General features: G+C 39.8%; 1 protein-coding gene across 1 annotated transcript in view; it reads left to right on the forward strand.

Annotated features, from left to right (window-relative positions):
• Positions 1 to 22767, forward strand: part of cdkal1 (CDK5 regulatory subunit associated protein 1-like 1) — a 245987-nt gene that overhangs the window by 93069 nt on the left and 130151 nt on the right. Inside the window, exon 8 of the mRNA XM_063488015.1 lies at positions 11567 to 11670. Coding sequence (XP_063344085.1) covers positions 11567 to 11670 — 104 coding nt within the window. The remainder of the gene's footprint in view (positions 1 to 11566; positions 11671 to 22767) is intronic.

Here is a 22767-nt window from a genome sequence, read left to right on the forward strand (position 1 = left end):
ATTGCAGCGTGTTAAAGTCAGGTGCACATGATCCCGTCTTCTAACCTCTAACCAATAACTAACTGTATCGTTCCTCCCAGCAGACCAATAGGTGGACGGGATGATATCAGAATAGGCAGCAAGACTAGGTTGTGTTTCAAATGTGTTTCAAAGCTCTCTGAAACACATTTGAAGAACTGGCTGACTGCACCGTGACGACTGAGCGCTGTGCTGGCTTTTCGTCCTTTGCAACAAATAGTTTGAAGTTGAACTGCTAATATCAAGAGGTGTCAAAAAACTTTGAAACAAAATATTCCAATGGAATGATGGTGCATTTTTTTTAATTTATAGATCTCAATTAAAATAAATAATAATGCAAAAATAGTCCGTCGGATGCCCGCAGATTAGGTTTACAATAGGCTTCAAATAGATCAGAGGATCAGAAAATTGAATGCATGATAAATTTCAGTGCTCTTCGTTTTTGTTACAGGAGAGTAAACATTTCTTCCTCTTGTAGCTGCTGCTCTTCTCAGTCCAGGGACTATAATGGATAACCTTGGAACTTGTACACCAATTTTATCTCTCTCCTTTGTTCACTGCTTTCTATCCAGTCCCTGATTTCTCTCTTTTTTTCTTCTTTTCACCTCGTGACATTAATAGTAATGTTCTTATCTACTTAACAGAAAGCTAATTTATCTTCCCATTACTGTGTTGAATATCGCATGAATCCATTGTTAGGGATTTGAATGGATGATTAAAACGTTTCACGTGACTGTTTTAGATGCTTTATTAAAGCCAAATACAAATAATCTCAAGGAAAAAAAAAACAATATATTTTTTCTATTTTGTTATCTACTGTTTTCATTTATGTATTTATATAATCAACCACAATCAGTGTAGCAAAATACACCTACGCTATGCACACAGACACAATGTAAACAAAGCCAGATGAGCATGTGAAAAAAATGTATGTTAGAGTGCATTGTGAACATATTTGTGTTATCCGGGAGGCCCCCTATGTGTTAGCCTCCTTGTTTCCTGTGATTTGTGTCCCCTCTCCGAGCCGACACAGTGGAATAATAGGCCTTATCAACTTTAGTGCTGACCTTCACGTAGATTTGTGTTAACCATTGTGTCTAAGGTGTATTGCACAACACTTTAGCCAGCTGAGAGTGGGGTAAATTTGGGGTCACTAATGTCTCGGTGCACAGAAAATCAATTAGCCTTAGAGCAGGGTTAGGACTCAGATGTTAAGCTGCAGATACAACATTATGACTCCTGTTTTTGGCATTACGTATCCCTGAGTAACAAGGACGGATCAGAATGAAGGTCTAAATACTTTAGTCAAAACTAAACGAGGGAAGAAACTACAGGCAGTCCTCAGATGCTTTCATCCCACAGTTTGACACACTCAGACCCTGCCGTTTTTAAGTGCACCTGGGTATGGTAGTCCTTGATCTGCTGTGTGTGAGTCGGAAGGCCACCCTAACAGAAGCTGCTGCAGGTGGAGACTTGGTTTAAGTGTAGTTTTTTTTTTATTTTTGGAAGGTTTGTTAAGGTTGGAGGATATTGGAGGCCGGATTGAGATGGTCCACTGGCCAGTTCTGAACTCATGCATGTCAGCTAGCAACAACAAACAATGCAAGCTACTTGAAACAAAAAAGCTGCATACAGGTGCTGAATGGCAGGTGTTTCTTATTTAAACAGAAAGTGATGGGAATTTTATTCTATGGTTTAATTTGTTTGCTTGTGTCTCAATGTTTTTTCAGTAAAATTTGTGCAAAAGTTTTTGAGCATGTGCTGCCCGTCTTAATATTTCAATATTAAGAATATTGCCACCCCAGTAAATATTAAAGTGCCAAGCAAATCAGATCACAAAATTTGGAGAAAGCCCTTTTTTTATATTTAGAAGTTATATTAGCCTCTATGTCTGATAGGATTACTTTTAAATTCGTCTTCAGTGATCATTTTAATTCCAGTCTGCTCAAAATGGTCATTTCTGTCATTAAATTTTGCCATCAGTAGTGTGTCGCTGCGATCGGTCTTCTGAAAAACAGCGCAAAAAACCAGCTTTTGTGCTTATGTGTATTTTTAACTCTTAGTTCCCAGTTCGCTTTTCTAATTTTGACTTTGAATTATCATGCCGGTCCTATTTCAAGAAAAGAAATGACAATCATCAGCATGTGATTGGCGTGTTTCACTTTCAGAGCTTCCTCTGTGCTTGGATTCTTTTCTTAGTCCTCTTAACCGTTTCTCTTTGCAGATCAATCAATGTCATTATGATTTATTTATGTATTTATATGGCACATTCCTTGACTAAGCAAGGTAAAAAGTCAGAGCAAAACTCATTGGGTGCGCACTTTATAATAAAGGGGGTCACTTGGGAATAGCATAATTGAAAGATTCCTGGTGCGATCCTGGGAGAAGACACGAATCCCTGTGGGGTTGGATCAGGTGGGGCATCCGGCATAAGGCAAACATTATTATTTTTATTAAATGTTATTTGTATTTATTTATTCCCTTGTAAATAACAGCCAAAAATAGGTACTTAAGAATGCTAACGTTACAATAAGAATATTGGTGTTGGTGTTATAGATAAGTCTCTGCTTTAAAGGGGAGTGTGACACACAAAAAGAAAGATGGAGAGATGCAAACTCATTAGCAAAGTTATTAGATAACTTAAAAAGACTTATGTTTTGTAATTTCATTTTCATAGCAACAGCATGGAAGTCAATGGGACTCGAGATCAGCGTCTCTTTTTCCCTTTTCCTTCTCCTATACATAATTTTTTTACCTAATAATCAAAGCAGGTATATTTTCTCTAACTTCAGATTCTAATATCCACAGTCATTCTGCATGGTATCGGTCCATATCTCTTCCACGTCGTACAACAGAATCACGTTGGACCGCGCCGCTTGACTGCATTTTCATTTTGTTTGCCGTTGGTCAATGATCTCATCTTTTCTTGTCTGTGTTGTTTTTCTCTTGAAAGAGCAGAAGTGAAAATGCATCATGTCAAGCAGCAACAAAAGATGGAGAAAATGTGCTGATGTGCTTCAGAAAAGTGGAATTACAGCAGAATGAAGGGTGTTTACAAAAGGTTTTCTTCTCACGTACATATGTGTGAACAGTCGCAGAGACGCATGGATGCCCAATATACACACAATCTCATTTTGATTTTGCACTTCAGCACAAGACACACGCACATACACCTCCACAACGGAATTCTCATTTTCTTTTTCTATTTCATTCTTGAGACACACACACACACACACACACACACACACACACACACACACACACACACACACACACACGACCATATGCAGACAGGCACACACACACACTCACACGCAGACATATGTGCACACCTCTTCTAGCTGTGTACCACAGTGGCCTCTCCTGCTGTTTATCAAACCAATGTATGGGTAGTTTTCAGCTCCAGTGGTCTGAACACTTTATTCCATTTCCCTCTTTCCCACTGCTTAACACACAAACACACAAATATATGCTCAGGACAAACACGCACACACTCCGTACACTATTCTCCACACTCGCTCACCAGGACAGACTGTGCTCCCCACAGTAAATCCAAAAGATTGATGTGTCTCCTTGGACAAAATGAGATTGTGTGTCATTACAAGGTATTATGCTACAGAACCCCTGAGTAACTGAATTAGTCCCAATGTGTCACAGGCAAACACAATTTACACACACACACTCGTGCACACACATACACACAGTAGTTTATTAGTGTATCCATGATTTCAGGGGGCATTACGTTCAGTTAGAAATGTTCTGGAGCTTTAACCATAACTACTACATGTCAAACCTTAAGCTTACTTCAACCTTAACAACATGTCTTCACCTAAAAATTTGATGACAGACATTACAGGAGCTTGCTTTTTTTATCCTCCTAAGGAAAACACATTGACATACTGTGACTGTGTAAACAAATTTACATCCCTACAATCTGAGCAACACCCAGACCACACACACGAGTGACTATTTTAGAGAAGATTTGTGACTCAAGTAGCAACTTTGTGTCAATAAGAAACACCAGCACAGTAATGAGGTGATTTCCACTACATTATCTGTAGTGGTGTGTACACATGCAGTCCAGTCCAGTCATTTTGTTCTGTTGCTTTAGAGGACTGGAGTTTAAGAAGAGAGTGGTTACGCTTGTAATAAACTGTTTAGGAACTGGAATCCTTTTGAAACTCTTAATTGAGAAAAACCCCAAAACATTTTAAAAGGTCTCAATAACTCCTTTACATCCTCTGATATATACAAAGATTCTGCTGGATGTAAAATGGCAAGAGCTTTAAAATGGACCTGTTATGCACATTTCCAGCTGCATATTTTTATTTGTGGATTTGATTAGAGTAGCTTTGCATGATTTACAGTTTAAAATTATCCTTATTTATCTTAGACTGGGCTTTGTTGAAGCCCCTCGGTTCATCTGCTTAAAACAGATATCGACTTTTAGTGATGTCATACAGAGCCAAGAGGAAGAAATAACCAAACTGTCTGAAACAAGGGGATGGCAGTCTAGAGCTTAAACCTTTCACTCATTGGGACTACTCGACATACACTGACCTCACTGTTTGAAGCTTTAGCCATGTTTTATGTGAGTAACCACCACTGTATCACACTATATGCATGGTAGAGCATAATAGGTCCACTTTAAGGCATTTGAAATATCAACTTGACTAGTCACTCCTTGATGATTCAGTCAGAATGGAGTAAAAATTCTGTTGCACACTGACTGCATTTGAAAATCTAATGTGTAGTTAGAGATGTTGCCAACATGTTTTAGTCAATCTGCAGTGCATCTCTCTGCAACAGGGAACTCAACCAAACTGGTTGTCATCTGGTTCTATTCTGGTTTTATACCAATACAAAAGCAAGGTTTGTGGAGGAATTTCTGTTTCAAATCTGAGGTTCTAGCTGAACTCTAAATGTAAGTAGTTAATGTGAATTTTTGTTTACTTTAAATTTATGTATATGTGGACAACTTATACCATATTAACACACCCACATTACATGTAATTGCCAACTTGATGCAGTTCTTTTGCAGACTGATAGCAGACTGGCTCCTTCTTGCCGTTTTATCACTTTGACACATCAAACTTGCTTTGAAGATGGCAGCTGTTTGCAAGTGATTGCAGACCTGCTCATCAACTTCAAGCAACAAGATCACAAGTTCATTGCAAACGGTCACAATCAGTTCGGGCGACCTGCGGTCTCCAACCACTGTTTTGTCTAGTGACTTTCATGAAGTGGTAAGTCAGCAAAACAAGCTGTCAGTTGACGGTTATTACTGTGTGCAGATCCTTCTGACCTCTGAATCTACCTACTGTATGAGTCAGCTCAGCATTCAGGTCATCAGCGAAAAAGGGGACTTAAAAATCAAGTAAGTTAGAGTGCAAAGTGGTTAGTAAGCCAGAGAAGTGAGCCGATTACCTGACCAAGTACTGACTCAGTCAGCCTGACTGTAGGCCTAACCTCATAGCATATCTTCACGTGACACTTTATCAGTGAGCTTAAAGATAAACAAATATCGCACCATTCTTTTCCAGCAACAATAGGCTGATTGACTTTAGTACAAACACCGTCTCGAGGTCAGACTACAGACAAAACAAGAAGTTGGGAAAACACAGCTACTATGTGGACGTGGAGATGTGGTTTCACACACAAGCGCACACGCTTTCACACACATACACATGCTGACTTTTTTTTAGTCAAAACAACAAGCAAAGCTGCTGTAGTAGTTTCAGAAAAGCGGGGTCAACATGTGACACATTTTCTAAAATGCACACACGCGCACACAGAGCTCTTTCAGTATTTAACACGGGGAACATGACTCGATAACAGAACTCGAGAGGTCATGAACAAAGGCTGGATTGAACACTGAGAGAAACGGGGCCCAGCTGCATTAGAGCACACACTTGTAGATGAAAGGAAGCTCACTGAAATCCATGCACACACACAAATACGCAAAAACAACCAATCCTTGGTGCAAAAACTTTTACTTGATTGATTTTTTTTTTTTTTTTACCTAACACACAGCTTCAGAGTCTTAACCAACTCGTCACAAGTCAGCGAGCCACCGTAGAAAAGTGTTTGCACAAATTTACACTTTTGAAAAATGAAGTAAAATCTCTGTTGTGTCGTTTCAAACCCACCGTCACAACTCCACTTAACCCCCATTGACTAAGCGCCACAAGCGCCGCTTAATCCCAAACCCTTATGATTAGAGCTCCTAATAATATTTGATGTGACGAATATTGCCTTTTATATGAGTTACACAAGATCATCGGTGTGTGTGCAGTTCCCATGCAACTTGAAATGGGTTTTAACTGCCAATCTTTATGTGAATTACTAATAACCCCTCTATTCATTGCTCCTAATAGGTCTTAACTTCATTGTGTCAGCAGTCTTTGTTCCTTGACTCCATATTATTTCGCCACCTCCACTTTGACTTTGAGATGACACTAACAGCAAACTTACAGGCTCGAGGCATTGTTCAGGCATATAACAGCAGTTTGGAGATTTTGTTTGCTAATATACCCACTTCACCGTCTCCCCGTCTCGACAATAAGCGCAATGACTAATCTTGCTTTACAATTTGCATGGCGCTCAGACTTCCCCTCGCAGTTTAAGCTTTGTTTTCATAATTGCGTTTTGAAGCTGGCACAATATGAGCCCCGACGAACACACATACACACCGATGGCTGTTTTCTAATTAATGTGTAGCTTTCTAATTAATGTCTAGATTCTAAATACTTATCACTGAGAAGTGATTTTCTTGTTCTTAATATGCAGCACAAGGGAGCCTTCCCGAAGGGAACTGTACTTTGTTTGTGTGCGTGTGTGTGTATTGAGGCAGGCTTACAAATGTATAGAGGAACCTCAGGGTTTTCCTCCCTTTGTTACCTTTTCAAGGCTGCAACCACACAATAATCTCTCCGTCTTCATCTCACACGCGCACACACACGCACATTGGGGAGGTAACCTTTCTCATTGTAACACATTGATGAACTACGCTGTTGTCAGGTACAACAGCTACCTCTGTGGTTTAATTAACTGGGACAAAACAGAAGAGGGAGCAAGGACAGATATAAAGTAGGCCGAGAAATATTTGGATTTAATTATCAAAGTGCGTCTTTACGTCACTGAAGCTGCTTAGTTTTCCTGAATGGTAAAAGCAACTTTAAAATCGTTGTATAATTTCAAATCATTTATCATCCATCGCAACTTTAATACAAAGTGAAGGCGTGCATGTGCCTGCCACAGCGAGTGACGGACACAGGCTCCTCTCTTGCGCTCACCGTTGGTCTAAGGGTGCCGACTAGTTGTCACAGACCGTCCTGGCTAATGGAGAAGTCGAAACCGCTAATGCATTGTTGTGATACTGGACAAATGTTCAGCAACAGCAGCACACTTGAACACAGCCATACGAACGCACACACATTGCACATTACTGATGCAAATACACACAGACACACAAGCAGGCCACTGACTGTCTCTTGAGATTAATGTTGGTGTGATCCATTCAGCTGGGCCTGATCACATTAAGATGGATTGACCCCCTGGTGGTGTGTGTGTGTGTGTGTGTCGGTGTGTGTGCACGCACACGGGGTCCCATCTGTCTGTGTTTTCTCCACAGCAAGGTCCTGTGACCTAGCTGCCATCTTTAGTGCCCTCAGCGAAGCAATACTCTGAGAAGGAGAGATGGATGGATGGATGGATAGCTCCGTTTTCTTTTCCCGTTGTGGGGATTTGTGTCATTGAAAATTCTTCTGCTATTTTAAATGAATGTCAAAACGATTATAAGAGAGGGATTGCAGCATTTTAGTGTGCAAGGTGTTAGATGGTCCAACAAATGCAGTGGAACAAGTGGATCGACATGTATAATGTAGCTGTTTGCGCCGTAACAGAATGACCTCTTTTTTTTGTCATCTTTAGGTTATTGCGTGTTAGTTATTTTTGACAAAGAATTTGTGTAAAGTTGTAGTGTATCTGCTCTGTAGATAGACTGTGGTTAACCTTTTTTTATCACTGGTTTAAATGTGATCCAGTATTTAACTACGAACCATCAGAGGAAGAACAGGGTCAGCTGAACTTTCCTCTGCGGAACATATTTATAAATCACTTCTTGTATATCGATTATATAAAAAAATGTTACTATATTACAGATGATCCCACCTTCCACCTGAGAGATGCTTCACAACATTACTCACTGGATAGTGGAAACTATCAGGATTAATGAATCCACCATTCCTACTAATTGAAAAACATGGTCATTCTTGAGCACAATATTGTTTTATATATGGAGTAATATCATAGTGTGATTAGTGGTGTCTTTTGTGAGGCAGTACTTTTTGGCCCACAAATTTTGGCCTTTTTGCTTCAGGTTTCTGGGGATCAATGTTATTTTTCCTTGAATGTCAAGGATGCAGTTTATGCTTACTGTTTTTGTTTTTGGACCATAAGGCACACCGGATTATAAGGTGCATTAAGCGAAGCAAAACAGTCAGATAATTCAAACTTTACTCAACTCATTCTTCTTGCTTCCTCCACTTCCGTACCATTGATTCATTAATGTGGAATTCTCTCGCAGCTGCTCTGTTCACTCTGTTCACTGAAGTTTGGTCCGTTTACAGCATCCTGTCATGTTAACTTTTATCGAGTGGAAAAAAGTTAGCGTTCATCCTACAGCTTCACTGTGTTTATGTTATGCTAACATAGCTGTGTTGCCAGCGATTACGTAGCACATCGGTCGTGTCCCAATTCATGGGCTGCATCCTCCTGAGGACCCGGCCTTCGCGGTCTACGTGGGCCGGGTCCTCAGAAGGTCGGGTAGGCCGCAAGTAAACAGCTGTGAAATTTGACAGTCTAGCCTTCAGATTTGCGTCACTGCTGTCTCGGTGGAGTTTAATAAACTCAGCTGTCTGCTCCTTGCTATCTAAAATATAACAGGACACTGGTGTAAATTCTCGACCATCTCACACTTCTGTTTAATCAGTTTTCTTTTTGACGTATATACAGTTGTGTGAAAACCACCCGGGGGATTAATAACGTTTTATTTTATCTAACCTAATCTAATAAATCTAATCTCAGCCAAACCGATTTACTCACGAACAAATAAAACACTGAAAAAGCCAAACAATAACATTTTTAGGTTGTCTAAGTGACTTATATATTACGTTTAACCTGAGTAGCGAAAGACCGCCGTGATCTGAAAATGATGTGCCAGGAGTTTGCCGTTCTCGGCGGCTCTAGTGACCCTCGAGCTCCCAGCTAGCTATCGAGCTGGTGGATAACAGACGTCTCCGAAAACGTCGAAGCACTTCTGCAAATATGCGATATCTTGATAAACCAAGCAGATATTTGAAGTTTTCACAGCTACATTCTCGCCTGAAAATATGTTAAAAGTTTATTTTGTGACCCAGAAAGAGTAATAAGAGTAATACTAAAAACTTAGTAGCGGCCGCCATTGTTGAAAACTGGAATTGGCTGAGCCGATCTATGAATTCTGGGATATGGTGGGCCACGAAGGACACACTTGACCCATCCTTCAAATTCGGGGAAAAGGAGGACACATTTGTAGCTTCATACATTTTTCGACAGGTTTTGAACGTTGTGTACCACATAAAATCAGTTTGAGGTCACTAAGCACAAACAGAATTCAAATATAAGGCGCACTGTTGATTTTTGAGAAAATTAAAGGATTTTAAGTGCGCCTTATAGTGTGGAAAATACGGTACATTTTAAAGGCTTGTTGTTTTGCTTACATCACACCATTGTTTTTATCAGATAGACATTTTAGGAGTCCTATTAGTAACTCCATGTACATGTATTTGGACCAATACTCTTTTCTTTTTATCCCTGGGTCATGTTCAGTTTCAAAGACGTTTCCTGTCATTGCTATGCAGACGATACACAGCTGTATTTTTCTGTTATGCTGAAAAATCTCAAGAGCCTGTTCTTTGTTAATGAATGCTTCACTGCCAAGGTGATGTCTTCAAATGTCCTCCTCAAAACTGAGGTTCTTGTGTTTGGCCCTGAGAGTTTTGCTAACAAGGTCTGTCATTACATTGGCCTCCTTGCCAGCAATGTAAAATTTAGTTTCTACACATCTTTTATTTTGACAGTATTTCATTAGCATCATCAGTTCTGTGCAGCGTAATGTGTGTCCTGTCTGAAATTATTCTGTCCCTTTTTCGAGCGAACCAGAGCAGAGCCGCTTTTAGGATACATATATAACAAATCCCAAGCATTGTTTTATGTTACCATGATCAGCTTTAGCAAGAGAGCTGTACCCAATGTATTCCCAAGGTTAGAAGCCTCCATTAGTAGTGCTGTGCTAATGGACAGTCAGGTTTTCTTTATGAGTAGAAGTACTGGCCCATTATTAGCCATAATTGAGTTTGTTTGGGTCTTTACCCCCAATTACTTTGCAGTATTTTGCTAATGAGATGCCACAGCGTTTTAATCAGACTGACCCAATAACATGTACTTGCAACTAATGGAGCCAAAGACGGGAAAAAAGCCAAAAAAGAGAAAAGAAATGCATAGAAATAAAATTAGATGGAAAATAGAAAATACAAAGATTTCATATGCTCACGTAACCTCAGAAATTCCATGCCAACAACAGTTGGCTGAAAAAGATGTTAAATACATAAAATGCACCTGAACGAGACTCTGTTATTTTTGTAATACTGTCGGTTTGTGTGTGCGTGTGTTTTACCATTTTCAGTTTAATATAGGATGTAATTGATTTGCAGTTCAGGATGTTAACACATCACACAAACTTTTTTTAATGCCAGGTTGTACTTTTCAAACTACAATGACAAATTGGAGGTCAGAAATTGAATCTAAATTCATCAGATGGTTTTAATAGAGTGTGGTTTGGTTGATCTTCCCAACCAAGCACTCTCCCAGAGTTTACACCCTGCCATACTCAGGGTTCTAGTGTGAGGCAGTTTTACTTTTGTTTTCATTTTTCTGTGTTTTGCTTCTTTTTCTGCTTCATTTTCCTTTCCTTTCCTTTCCTTTCCTTTCACAGTCAATTTGAATCAAGCCTCTCTTCTTTTTCTCAAACAAAACAATGCGGCGACTCTAGCGCTTCCACTGTTTGCCTCGGTCTTCGAGACAGCTGTCCATGGTCACTTTGGATCTAGTCCTTTGAAACAGTTCATGAAGGAGAGAGCAGTTTCAACTCTCCCCTGTCGTTTAGTGCTTTCCCTTAATTGACAGGGCAAGCTTCATTACTTTCCTTTTAAAAGTCTCTTCTATTCATTTATTTATTTTTTTATATTCCACCTTCACATTTTTCAGCTGAGTATAGTTCATTTAAGTTAACATCCATTTTCAATAGCATTGGTGAATACAACCAGCTGCTTTCATTTGATGTTTAATATACTATTAGATTTGTGCCGTAGCATATAAATGGAGCACAAAAAGATTGAAACACAAGCCCCCAGAGCAAAAAACATGTTTTCTTCAATAAAGTCAAAAGTGAAGGTTTGCTCGATCTTTCTCTTTTTACATTTTCTTTTGTGTCTTTCTGTCGTTGTAGGTGTCTGAATGCGTGTACCTACTGCAAGACGAAGCATGCAAGAGGAGACTTGGCCAGTTATCCCATAGAGGAGCTAGTGGAGAGAGCAAGGCAGTCTTTTCAGGGTGAGTACCTTTTCTCTGTCATAGACAGACACACACTATCACTACACAGGGCTGTGCAATTATTGGAATTTCAATTTCAGTTACGGTTTTGGTTTAGAACAAGATAACTGAGATAAAAAAATTAATGTGACACATTCTTGTTTTGCCTTGGGTTATAAATCCAGCGCTCCCACTTCCTTTTCTCCTTTATGTTGGTGGATTTTGACCCTGACTGTGCTCGAATTGAGTATAAAAGGTTGTGTCGGTGTCTCTGTGGTTCAGTCTGGCTGTGGAGACACTTAAGTTCTGATTCAGCGTACTCCTGTGTGTAGTTTTCTGTGTGTGTGTGTGTGTGTGTGTGTGTGTGTGTGTGTCCTATTAAGAGGGAGAGGTTTTAGTAACACATGTTGATGTTTTTGTTCTTGGGTAGAGGGTCCAGCCAGTTGGCTCTAGTTTGATGCCAAAGGAACAGCTGTTGTGCGCTGGCATCTGTTCCTTAAGAGCACACTCCCAGAATCCCTAACTGCACAGCAGGCCATGCCTCTGTTAGAGCCCCAGGCAGGTCAGTCAAGGGCAAGTCTACGCACTCATGACACAAGTGGCTAACTTAATTATCGAGGCGCTATCATCCATTTTATGATATGCATTTTAAAAGCCAACTGTCTATTTAAAAAAGCCTGTTTTTCATTTGTTTAAACTAGCTAGGGTCACTCTGTTATCCCTTTAACACCAGGGTTTATCCATGAGCTCATTGTGTTTCAAACTGTGCTGTAAAACTAAGTATTAATGCACAAAATCTTCCTATGAGCTGCCAAAGACATGAAAAACGATGAAAAAAATCCATTCGTTCTGCCATTAACTTTACTTATTTCACAGTAATCACAAAAACATGCTAAGTTGAAAAGGGACAACACATTTCTTCCTTTCTCTTCACACGTGTCTTTTATAACAGCGTTCTAGCCTCATACCTACAGATAAAATTAAATGTATAAAACCTCTCGCAAAGTATTTAAACTTCTTATTATGCTGTTCTTCACCCCACTGTCGTAAGAACATCCCACTAACAGGACTTGCCAGGCTGCTTGTGTTCTGGACTCTTAGGATTTACTCGTTCAGGTTGATCCTGGCTCCCAAATGCACTACTGATAATACTAAGTGTCATGAAAATCATTATTAAATCATTAAAAAGTTGTTTTGTGTTACCTTTGCGCCACAGTTTTCCATCCGAGTGCAAGCATTGCAGCAGGGATGCCTGTTGCGATGCTTGCATGAGAAAGAGATGAATAAATTCTGTACTGCGTTGTGCCAGGTGTGTTATATAATTTGCTCAGAACTGATTGGATAACGCTGGTGTCTGCTGTATTACTTCCCAAAAGAAAATATCCTTGTGTGCTAATTGCACCTGCACAGCTAATAGAGTACTTTAATTGACATAAATAACGAGCCTGGAACTTTCAATGCTATGTGAGTGCTGGTCTTTACACAACCTTTGAGATTAGGGTAATTAACCCTCCCTCCCCTCTAAAAAAACCCCAAAAAATAAACCAAGAGTCCACCCTTGACAAGGACACGGCTTTTAAAATCCCATCCTGAACTCTCTAAAACAGCTGCATCCATGCCACTGCCACAGGGTGGGCAGTCAAGGACAAACTCACCAGCTGCTTGAACCGTGGTGTGTATTTGTATGTTTTTACGATTATGTTAGTATGATTTGGGTGAAATCAGGAGGAAGAAACGCACCTGCCCGTTAGAAAGACAGGGTATACTCAGACTTTGGGAAGACACATGCATAGATTTAAAAACAGGTTTAGCTTTCATTGCTAACTACCAACAGTAAATCAGTATATACATCTTTCACTCCTAATTACCAGGACCTCATGGACTACAATGGATAACATTAATAGGCTTGTGTGTGTCATGAGCAATGCTCATTCTAAGTTGAATCTTAAATTTAAATGTAAACTGTAGTCACTGAATTTTTATCGTCCTACCTTTGGTGTAAGTTTGCATTTCTGTGTGTCCAAGAAAGGGATTGTAGGAATTCAGCTTATATGGAGGCACACTCTTGTACACTCTGCCAAGACCCCATCAACATGTACAAGTAATAATCCCATATATAGACAGACTACTCATTGGTTAAAAAGTGTGTTTTTTTTAGTTCATCATTAAGAGGAAGAAGTGCAAAATTAAAAAAGCCCCACACAGAAGATTAAAAAAAAGCATGTGTGAGAAGCTTAAACAGGAGATACAATTGAGTGTTTGTGCTTTTTTTTTTTAAAACACTTGGTGTTGTGTGACAAGTTGCATGGGCTGCACATAAGGACCTGCAATAGCACAAACACCAACCAGAGTTACCCACACTACCGGATACTTCAGATATTTTTGTCACTGTCCCCCAAATGAAAGCACACCACACTGCACCACTACAACGCTGCAGGTCTAAATGTACAGAGTCAAAATGCCCATTGTTCACACATCCCCTGTGCTGGCTCTATGCCAACTAGGAACCAAAGGGGGCCCAGCCCACAATTTGAGAACCACGGGATTGGCACAAGTCTGCGACATTAGTGCAAGTCAGAGTGATGTCCTCTGAAGTTATGGGAACTGTCTGCGCGTGTGTTGAGTGTAGGGTGGGGAGTAATCCGTTACAGCACAGGAAATATGAGTGTCAGAGACAGTTGTTGTTTTGAAAACACAGAAAAAGGAAGCAGAAGGTTATGATTTACAGATAGCTGGAATTAACAGAAACCGACATGGACAGTGAGATGAGAAAAGATGTGAGGTCTCACCATCCAAACCTTAGATCTAATCTAAAGGGAACGTGCAGTTTGCTAACCTGTTTCTTGTTGACTGTTTTTAAATGTCTCTCTCACCACACACACGTGCACACACATCTGGTGCAGCAGGGCCCCTTTTTCTCTCACTCTCACTTTATTTATCACCTTTTTTCTAACTCTAACAAACTGAACCTCACAAATAGACGCTGCAATTTGATTTGCTATTTGATGGCTTTTAAGTAAAACTAGGCCGCTTCTACGAATGCTAATTTTGATTGGCCAGTCAGCCCAGCGCTGGGGGTATTTGATTGGTTTATCTAAGGAATTTTAAAAGGACTTATAGGATTTATTCGAATGCGATTTGAGGTAAACACTTTTCATTCAAGCTGGGTATAAGTGTGAGCGAGTGTGAGCGCACAGCTTTTAAAGTAATCTGAATTATTCAAATGTATGAATTATAATTTTTAACATCAGAGAGGTTTGTTAATGCATGCAGGTAATGGAGGCTGGGGATGTCACGGGAAATGACAGGGGTGTGTGTATGTGTGTGTTTGAGAGAGTGTATGGGTCGGGGAGAGGGGGGGTTCATGTGTGTGACAAACACGTGCTGGGGAGCTGAGTGGGTTGGTCTGCGTGTCAGTGGGAAATCATGGGTGTATATTCTTCTGGAGATGTCAGTCAAATCCTACTTACTGTGAACACTCAGCTGTTTAACCTCAGCTTTCAGTTTCAGCTTTAAACTTGGATAAAATGTCTCTGCCGTTCTGGTTTTTTTTGTCAGCACAGAGGATGCAGGGATGTGGTTCGTAAAATTTAAGGTACTGTTACTGGTTAAAAGCGTCTGGGGCTTAGTAGTTACATGTGACCAATGGATAGTACTAAAGTTTGAATGAGAGGTCGCAGGCACCAGCCTTAGACAATAAAGGCTAGATTAAAAACTGACAGTCAGCATGTAGTTTGAACTGATCCAGTGTGCCCCCCACCCAAAAAAACAATACACGTCTTAATGGAGACTGATGGAGTGCTCTAGAATGTTCTTTCCAAGAGTACATGTATATAGTCATTAATAAACTTAGGATTCAAGCCATTTATGATGTAGGGCATACTGACACAAGGACATTTTTAGACTGACTTGAGCATTGTGTACAGAACAGTGCTTAACAAACACATCTTTAGATCTGTTTTTAACCCCCCCAATTTCTACAATCGCATTTCGCCCACATGTTCAGTTCTTATTCTGTTGTAAGTCGTTCTGTCTGTAAACACAACAGCTCGAACATTTTTGAAGGAATTATGAATACATTCGTAGGGCTGTAGAGTGGGGTCAAATTAGCATTGTGTTACAGTTTGGCTTACATCTGCCAAAGTCTTCAAGGTCAGCTTGATGATGTATTGGTCAGAATTTGACAATAAGCCTTAAAACTTAGAAACTATGATCCTATGACTGTGGTGTGTGTTGTCATCATAAAGAAAGCACCATATAAATATTTCAAATGTGTCACTTTTGACCTCTGACCTCTCCTTCAATAGACAAAGCGATAGTAATGCGATATAGAGTTATTTAAAATGACAATAAGTTGGTAAGAATATGTTGGCATGGAATACTTTTTGAGTTTTTTTTAATCAGCTATAACCTGTTACTGTCCTTTACATAATCATTGAAAAATTAAATCATATATATATATAAATATATATATATATATGTGTGTGTGTGTGTATCTATCCATCCATCCATCTGACAAAAGTAGTCAATTGGGTGGGTTCACAATAGTCTGGTCTTGTGTTTTTATAGTAAACTTTATTGTATGTGTTACATGAAGTATCATATCACATGTCACAGTTTCTGTACAACCCATTTACAGTCTCATTTAACAGTGATTGTACAGAATGAAAGACATGTTTTATAGCTTAAAGCTCTGAGACCTGCAGATATTCTGCCCCTGAGAACTGTGATGGGAGACGAGTAGTCGGTGTGACAGCGAGGTGCCGGGGCCGTGCAGAGAGAGAACTCTATTTTTGTTGCGTTCCTCAAACCCCCACTGCGGCAGACGCCTTGTCATTTTTGTCTGTCAGTAGGGTGTTTTTGAAATGGCCTTGTCTAAAACAGGATGTGACGCTTCATAGATACAGACACACTGCTATCATTCCCACATGACACACTACATTAGTGTGTGACATGCATCTCAGCAATCACAACACAGCTTGAATTTTTGGCTCTAGCTGGTGTTGGCATAATGAAAACACACGACATGAAACCTCCTATCACCAATATTTCTTCTTTTTTTTCCTAAAACTACCAGCTGGTGCTTTTCTCCCACGTACAAATGATTGATGCACTAAATTCTAAAAGGGCTTGTTCCTGTGCTGGAAAATCCTTAAAAATGTCTTGAATATCCTTGAATCTTGCAAAAAGTGTGTGAAATGAAATTGTTTCTGCATTGCCTATCTAATATAATACTATCAGATTACCGGTTTTGTGTTAGCATTGCTTTAAAAAAGGAATAAAATTGGATAGAGTGATTTAATTTATTTTATTGGGCTGTAATATATGGTGAAGGTCCACTCTAGTTTGTGGCTTGAGTGTGATCTTAGTGCCATTTTTGATGTGAGCCATTGTGCTCATATGAAAATAAGTAGGGAAGTTTATTTATTTAAGTTGGATGACGAATGACTTTTGGTTATTTGGGAAGAATTTAGAGAGATTTATCTGCTATATCGAACTTATATATAGAACTTTCAGCCTTCTTTCAGACATTTATAGTGATGCTGAGCAGCAGAGTGAAATTCTCAACTTTAATTCCTTTATTATGAGGTCACAAGTTTTCAACCAGAAATAACTTCTTTCATTTCTGACTAATGATCCTTTGTTTTTCTCTGAAAGACCAATTCCAAAGACAGATCCCAAGCCCAAACAGAATGGGATCTGATCTTTCCAGTCCTGATTCTGAGACTGTTATGTTAAGGTCTCTCAGTCTGAACAGGCAAGCCAGAATTCTCATGACTTTTATCTCATTTCCCCGTGTAAGCAAAAAAGATAAGTCTTCTTTCCATACTTGAGTGATTGAGAGACAAGCTGGGAAGTGTAGTTTTAAGTAGCATCCTGAATTAAAATATCTTATTTAGTAATGCCACTCATATAACAATTCTGCAACTCCTGATTATGCATTAATATGTTAATCTCCATAAATATGCATGGCCCTTGCACATCAGCTTATACATGAAAGACTATCTGCTGACTTTAGTGGCCTTCGTGCATACTTCTGTATGACAGCGCTGTGCATGTGACATCTTTGTTATTGTTCTTTTCATCCATGTGTATCAGTTCAGGGATGTAACCAGTTCCCACTAAACTCTGATAGTGGACAAATTTCAGAAATGACGCAAACGGCCAAATTTTAGAAAAAAGAAATAAAACAATCTAGTCTGAGCAAAACATCTGAGCACAAAGGCTTGTGGTGTGAGTGTAGCAAAGGCTCTGGACTGTCTCGAGTCAATAACGACTAGAAAGGCAGTCGGCTGATACTTCTGTTTGCTGCCTGGATGCCTCGGGCTATTTTGTGTTTGAATAGAATACGGAATAAAATATTCATTTGGATTTTACTTTTTCCTTGTAATATCAGGAGGTTTCACAATAGCATACATACTTTAAAAAAAAGCTCCTTTTCTTTCAGGTTCAGAAAGTATATATGTAATATTGGAGTTGTATGGTGGTGAAAAAGCTTTACAGATTTTAGAAGGGCTTGAAAAACGGTTGTAAAATTCTAAGCAAAGTATTGAACTATATAACACCCACAAAAAGATATCATCTGCTTTTCCCCCACATGACTCCTGGCATCAGTGTTGAAAGAGATATTAGCAGAAATGGCACTGCTTAGTTCCTTGGTTCCAGCTGGATGACATATGACAGATAGCCACAGATAGACGGACAGATATGTGGGCTAGGTTGTTGGCTAGCTCCAACATCTGTGACAGGTGTCAGCTCATGTTTACCTCTGCCGCTGCAGCTATGTGACACATGGACAGACAGGGCTGCCAAAGTTTGCCAGGAACGATCCTCTATGGGTGAGCGGTCCATCTAAGTCAGGTGTTCAAGCTAAAGTTTTGTGCGTTTGAATTGCACCTTTGCTCTGCTGCTTGGCTCATTACATTTCTTGCAAAGGCTGTGGAGTTGTGAGTGCAATGTTTTACAGGAAACCAAAAGAAAGCTATAAATTAACAGACTCACAAGGTCAAAAACGGATGAAAATATGTGCACAGATACAGATGGCTATGTAAATTGTAAACATGTAGATGGAGGTAGTGAGATTAAATAAAAACTCACACTGGAGGTGAACAAACAGCAAGACTGAAATATTGATGGGAGAGCATTGATCATAGTTGAGTCACCAAAGAGTCGTCTATTAGAAAGAGCATGTGGAAAACTGCTGAGCATGCAAGCGCTAACACAAATTTCCTGTGTGGAGGCACTCGCATTCATTATTCACAGAGAAAGCCCTCTCAGAGATGCTAAAAATGGATTTTCTGAATCGCTACCAGGCCGATAGCTTGCTGATATTTTTCACTGAGATGTGGAGGTTCCTCAATGTGTGCTCTTACTGAGTAATCGTTCAGGCTCCTGCAACAGTTTCTCATACTCTGGGTGTTGTGGAGCCAGCAAACTCATTAAAGACTGCAATCACACATGAACACATGCACCAGAGCTCAGATACCCACACATGAAGAATTAATAACAATAGTTACTCGACTTGATTCGTTGTCAGGTCTGTTTTGTTGTTTGTTTGCATGTTTAACTGAAGCAAAACACAAATTGAAGAACAGACGTAGAAAATCGCAGCTGTATGGAATACAGTTCTTAAAGATCCGGTGTAATGGTCTGTGCAGCAGACGGGGAAATGCTGAGAGCTTAACTATTGGAAACTAATCAATCCGGCTAAATCAGGAAAAGCTCCTTTGCACTTCTGTGACATTGTTATATACTTCTCAGTGCACATATGAAGCAGTGTGTGAGACTCCTTGTGAGATTTGTGGTTTTGATTGGAGATCTTTACCGCTGCATGGAGATCAGGAGTTTATTTACCAGATTTCACGAATAAAAGACAAACTAACAACTCCTTTAGAACAAACAGTTTTAATATGCTTAACATTTGTCTGCTGTTTTGCGTTGATGACAAAAAGTATTTGATAGAAAAGTGGTCTAATCCTCATTAAAAATATAGTTAGCCTCAGTATGTCAATTCAGTTAATCTGTGTAACGTTTTGGTGTAATTAATAGAGCCTGATCGTGTATCTATATCGCCCGATATTAGTTACTTTCACATGTATTGGTATCTGAATTTATAACAGTCGATAAATGAAAATGAAGAAAGTAAATCTCTGTACACGATGGGCGCAATTTGTTCACCACATGTCACCTTGAAGCTGACGGCTTGCCTCTTGCAGGCTCTGGCTGTCTAGGTGACCCTCTGATGTATTTAAACCTTTATGTCAATCACCAGTATCCTTCCCTCTCATTGGTAGTTGCTTCATTTGCTTGCCTGGTTGTCACGTTGTTGCAAATCACTTCCAGCGTGAACGTAGCTTAAGGAGGAGCCGGGAGAAGCACTCTTAAAGCGTGTTATGAGTGTTGATGTTGCATAGTTTGTCCACAAGAGCAGCGGTCCCCAAACTTTTTTGCGCCACGGGCCGGTTTATGTCCGACAATATTTTCACGAAGCAGCCTGTAAGGTGTCGTGGATAAATACAAGAAATAAAACCAGTGCTGGTACCCAAAAAGAGGAAGATTTGGGAAAAGACCCAGGGAAACTGAGTTAACGATAAAAACGAGAAAAAATAAAAACCCTGAAAAACATAAATGAGCCTCAACTCTCGCAGCCCGGTACCAAACAACTCACAGACCAGTACCGGTCCGTGGCCCGGGGGCTGGGGACCACTGCGCAAGAGGCGACATCTCTGTGGGCAACACATGTTTGGAGTGATACAGATAAACCAACCGGCTGATCCGAGCAGAGCAACAAGTAATCCCAAACTTGTCGAAAGAGTCAAACAAGTTTATCTTCAAACTCCGTCAACACATCATCTTTATAAGGACTCATAAGTAACAGCTTATAACAAATCTGTTCATGTTTCATGTGTCTAAAATAACTATCGATTTAAAAATGAATAACTGATTTTAATATCAGTGTCGGTAACGGCCAACAGTAAGAGAAATTCCATGAAAGAAGATTACTTATTTATTTTTTGATTATTAGAATAAGATGGTGAAGAGCCAATTAGATCATGATTTGTATGCACAAAATGAAACTGCTCATTATGCGCGGACATGTTAGTGTGTTGTGCGTGTATTGGAGTGTGTCGCTGTGCACTCACACCAGAAGAGTTGAAAGCTGCTGAAACTAAAGAAGAAGGCGAGGGATGGGTCTTTTCAACTTTTTTCTTTTTTTTAAATCTCTGTTGTGATACCATTTTAAACATCTTTGTGACATTTTGTTCTTCCGGTGCAGCTAAACTGCTGTTGTCCTTCACTTGCGTTGTTGCCTCTGCATTCTTATTTGACCTCTTTTAATTCTTTCCCTAGTCTGAACAAAAAAGACAGCAGAGGGTGGTGTGTGTGCGTGTATGTGTGTGTGTGTGTGTGTGTAGCATCTTGTCCTGTGATTTAGTGCCAAGCTGGCAGCAGAGAGTAGTGAATAGGGGGCCCATTTCACACAAAGAGGGCACATACACACAAAACTCGCAGTCAATGCCACACTGCAGGCCACCAACCACACACCTGGCACGCTGCTATTATGTCACCAGCGTGTTGTGTATCTGTGTGCACAAGTGTGTATGTGCGATTGTGTAAGTCCAGCAGACACCATCTGCTCTGTACTCTGTGAACTTGTGTCCACACCTCTCTTCTTCCTGTTCCACTTCACCATAACGTACTTTGACAAAAAACACAACAAAGTAAGCAAAAACTACACTTGATGATCCTTCTGTGTACTACTAAATGTACATTATAATTTAAACTGACAACAATTGTTGCTATACTTGTTGTATGAGGCTTTCATACAAGATTATTTATATTCTAGAGTTGTTTGAGTCCATGTTATTTTTTCCTTTTCCTTTTTCTCACGTCTCTTTCCTCTTATGTCACTTTATCTTCCCTCCATGCCTCCTCAGCTCAATCTGTCTTTTATTAATTAATTTTTTACTCTCTGTCACTTGAAGTCAGCGTGTGCTACTGTATTTAACTGCTGTGGAGGACTGTGTGGGGGGAGGGGTGAGCAGTTCCCTTCTCAATCAATAGGTGGCAGTAGGACACTTGGATAAGCACGCAGACCGTGCGCTTGCTTCACTGGTCTTGTTATTGTCTGTAGAGCTTTGCACACATGCCCACACTGTCTCTCGCACACTCTGAGAGTCAGCTTGTGTCTTAACTGCTGTAAGTCCTCTGACTCACATTTGGCTTTTAGTTCCTTCTCGCCAAAAAAATGTGCCCGTGCCTCTCTCTGTATGTGTGTGGGTTCCCTTTCCCAAGCAGCTAAGCGCACTACTGTTGATGTTGTTTACTTGCCAACTTCCTCCTTGTTAGTCCATGTGAATCACAAAAGACAACAAATAAAGTGACACCCTCTTTCTTTGTTATTGTAGCCTTATAAATATTCGGAATGGTTTCCCGCTTAAAGAAGTTATTTTCATGTTTTCTTATTTTGTTTCCTCGTGGTGGCAGTGGGTTTGGGGTGGGGTAGGGGGGCAATCATCTTTTCATTTCCCTTGTGATCTTTCATGTTTAGTCAAGTTCTGTAATGGTGGCATAAAAACAAAAAAGTACTGGTTTGAATTTTTGGGTTTTTTTTTTGGCCTTTAATTACATCATATCACAGCATGATTAGTTAATTTATTACTTATTCTGCTGTTGTTTTCCTACTTTCATCACTCTGTTCTGGTACAAGGAGTTCTGAAAAACAGTTATGTATGATGGTGGATACTGATTTACATGATCAGTTGAGTGCAGATCATGCCCTGTTACCTAGTGTCATACCTGAGATTTAATTAAAGGGGAAAAAAATCATTTTTCAGTCGAGTTTTACTGGAAAGCCTGTGAAAACCACAAGGTTGTTTCCATAGTCCCAGTGCAAAACGAAACAAAGGAAAAGCCGCAAGTGGCTCAAGTCCTCAAGTTTGTCTGCTTTGAAGTCTTGTCTCGGAGGTTTAAAGGCAGAAGAATCTGAGATTAATTGGGCCGTTTAATCTACACAGTTCCTTTGTAAGCTTTTTGTCAGTGTCACAAAAACAAAAAGCCTTTTAGATATCCTGAGGGCTTAAAGTTTTTACCGTGTGGCATATTTGTGTCAGATGG

This window comes from Pelmatolapia mariae, linkage group LG10_11 (assembly GCF_036321145.2).
Source record: "Pelmatolapia mariae isolate MD_Pm_ZW linkage group LG10_11, Pm_UMD_F_2, whole genome shotgun sequence".
Taxonomy (NCBI): Eukaryota; Metazoa; Chordata; class Actinopteri; order Cichliformes; family Cichlidae; genus Pelmatolapia; species Pelmatolapia mariae.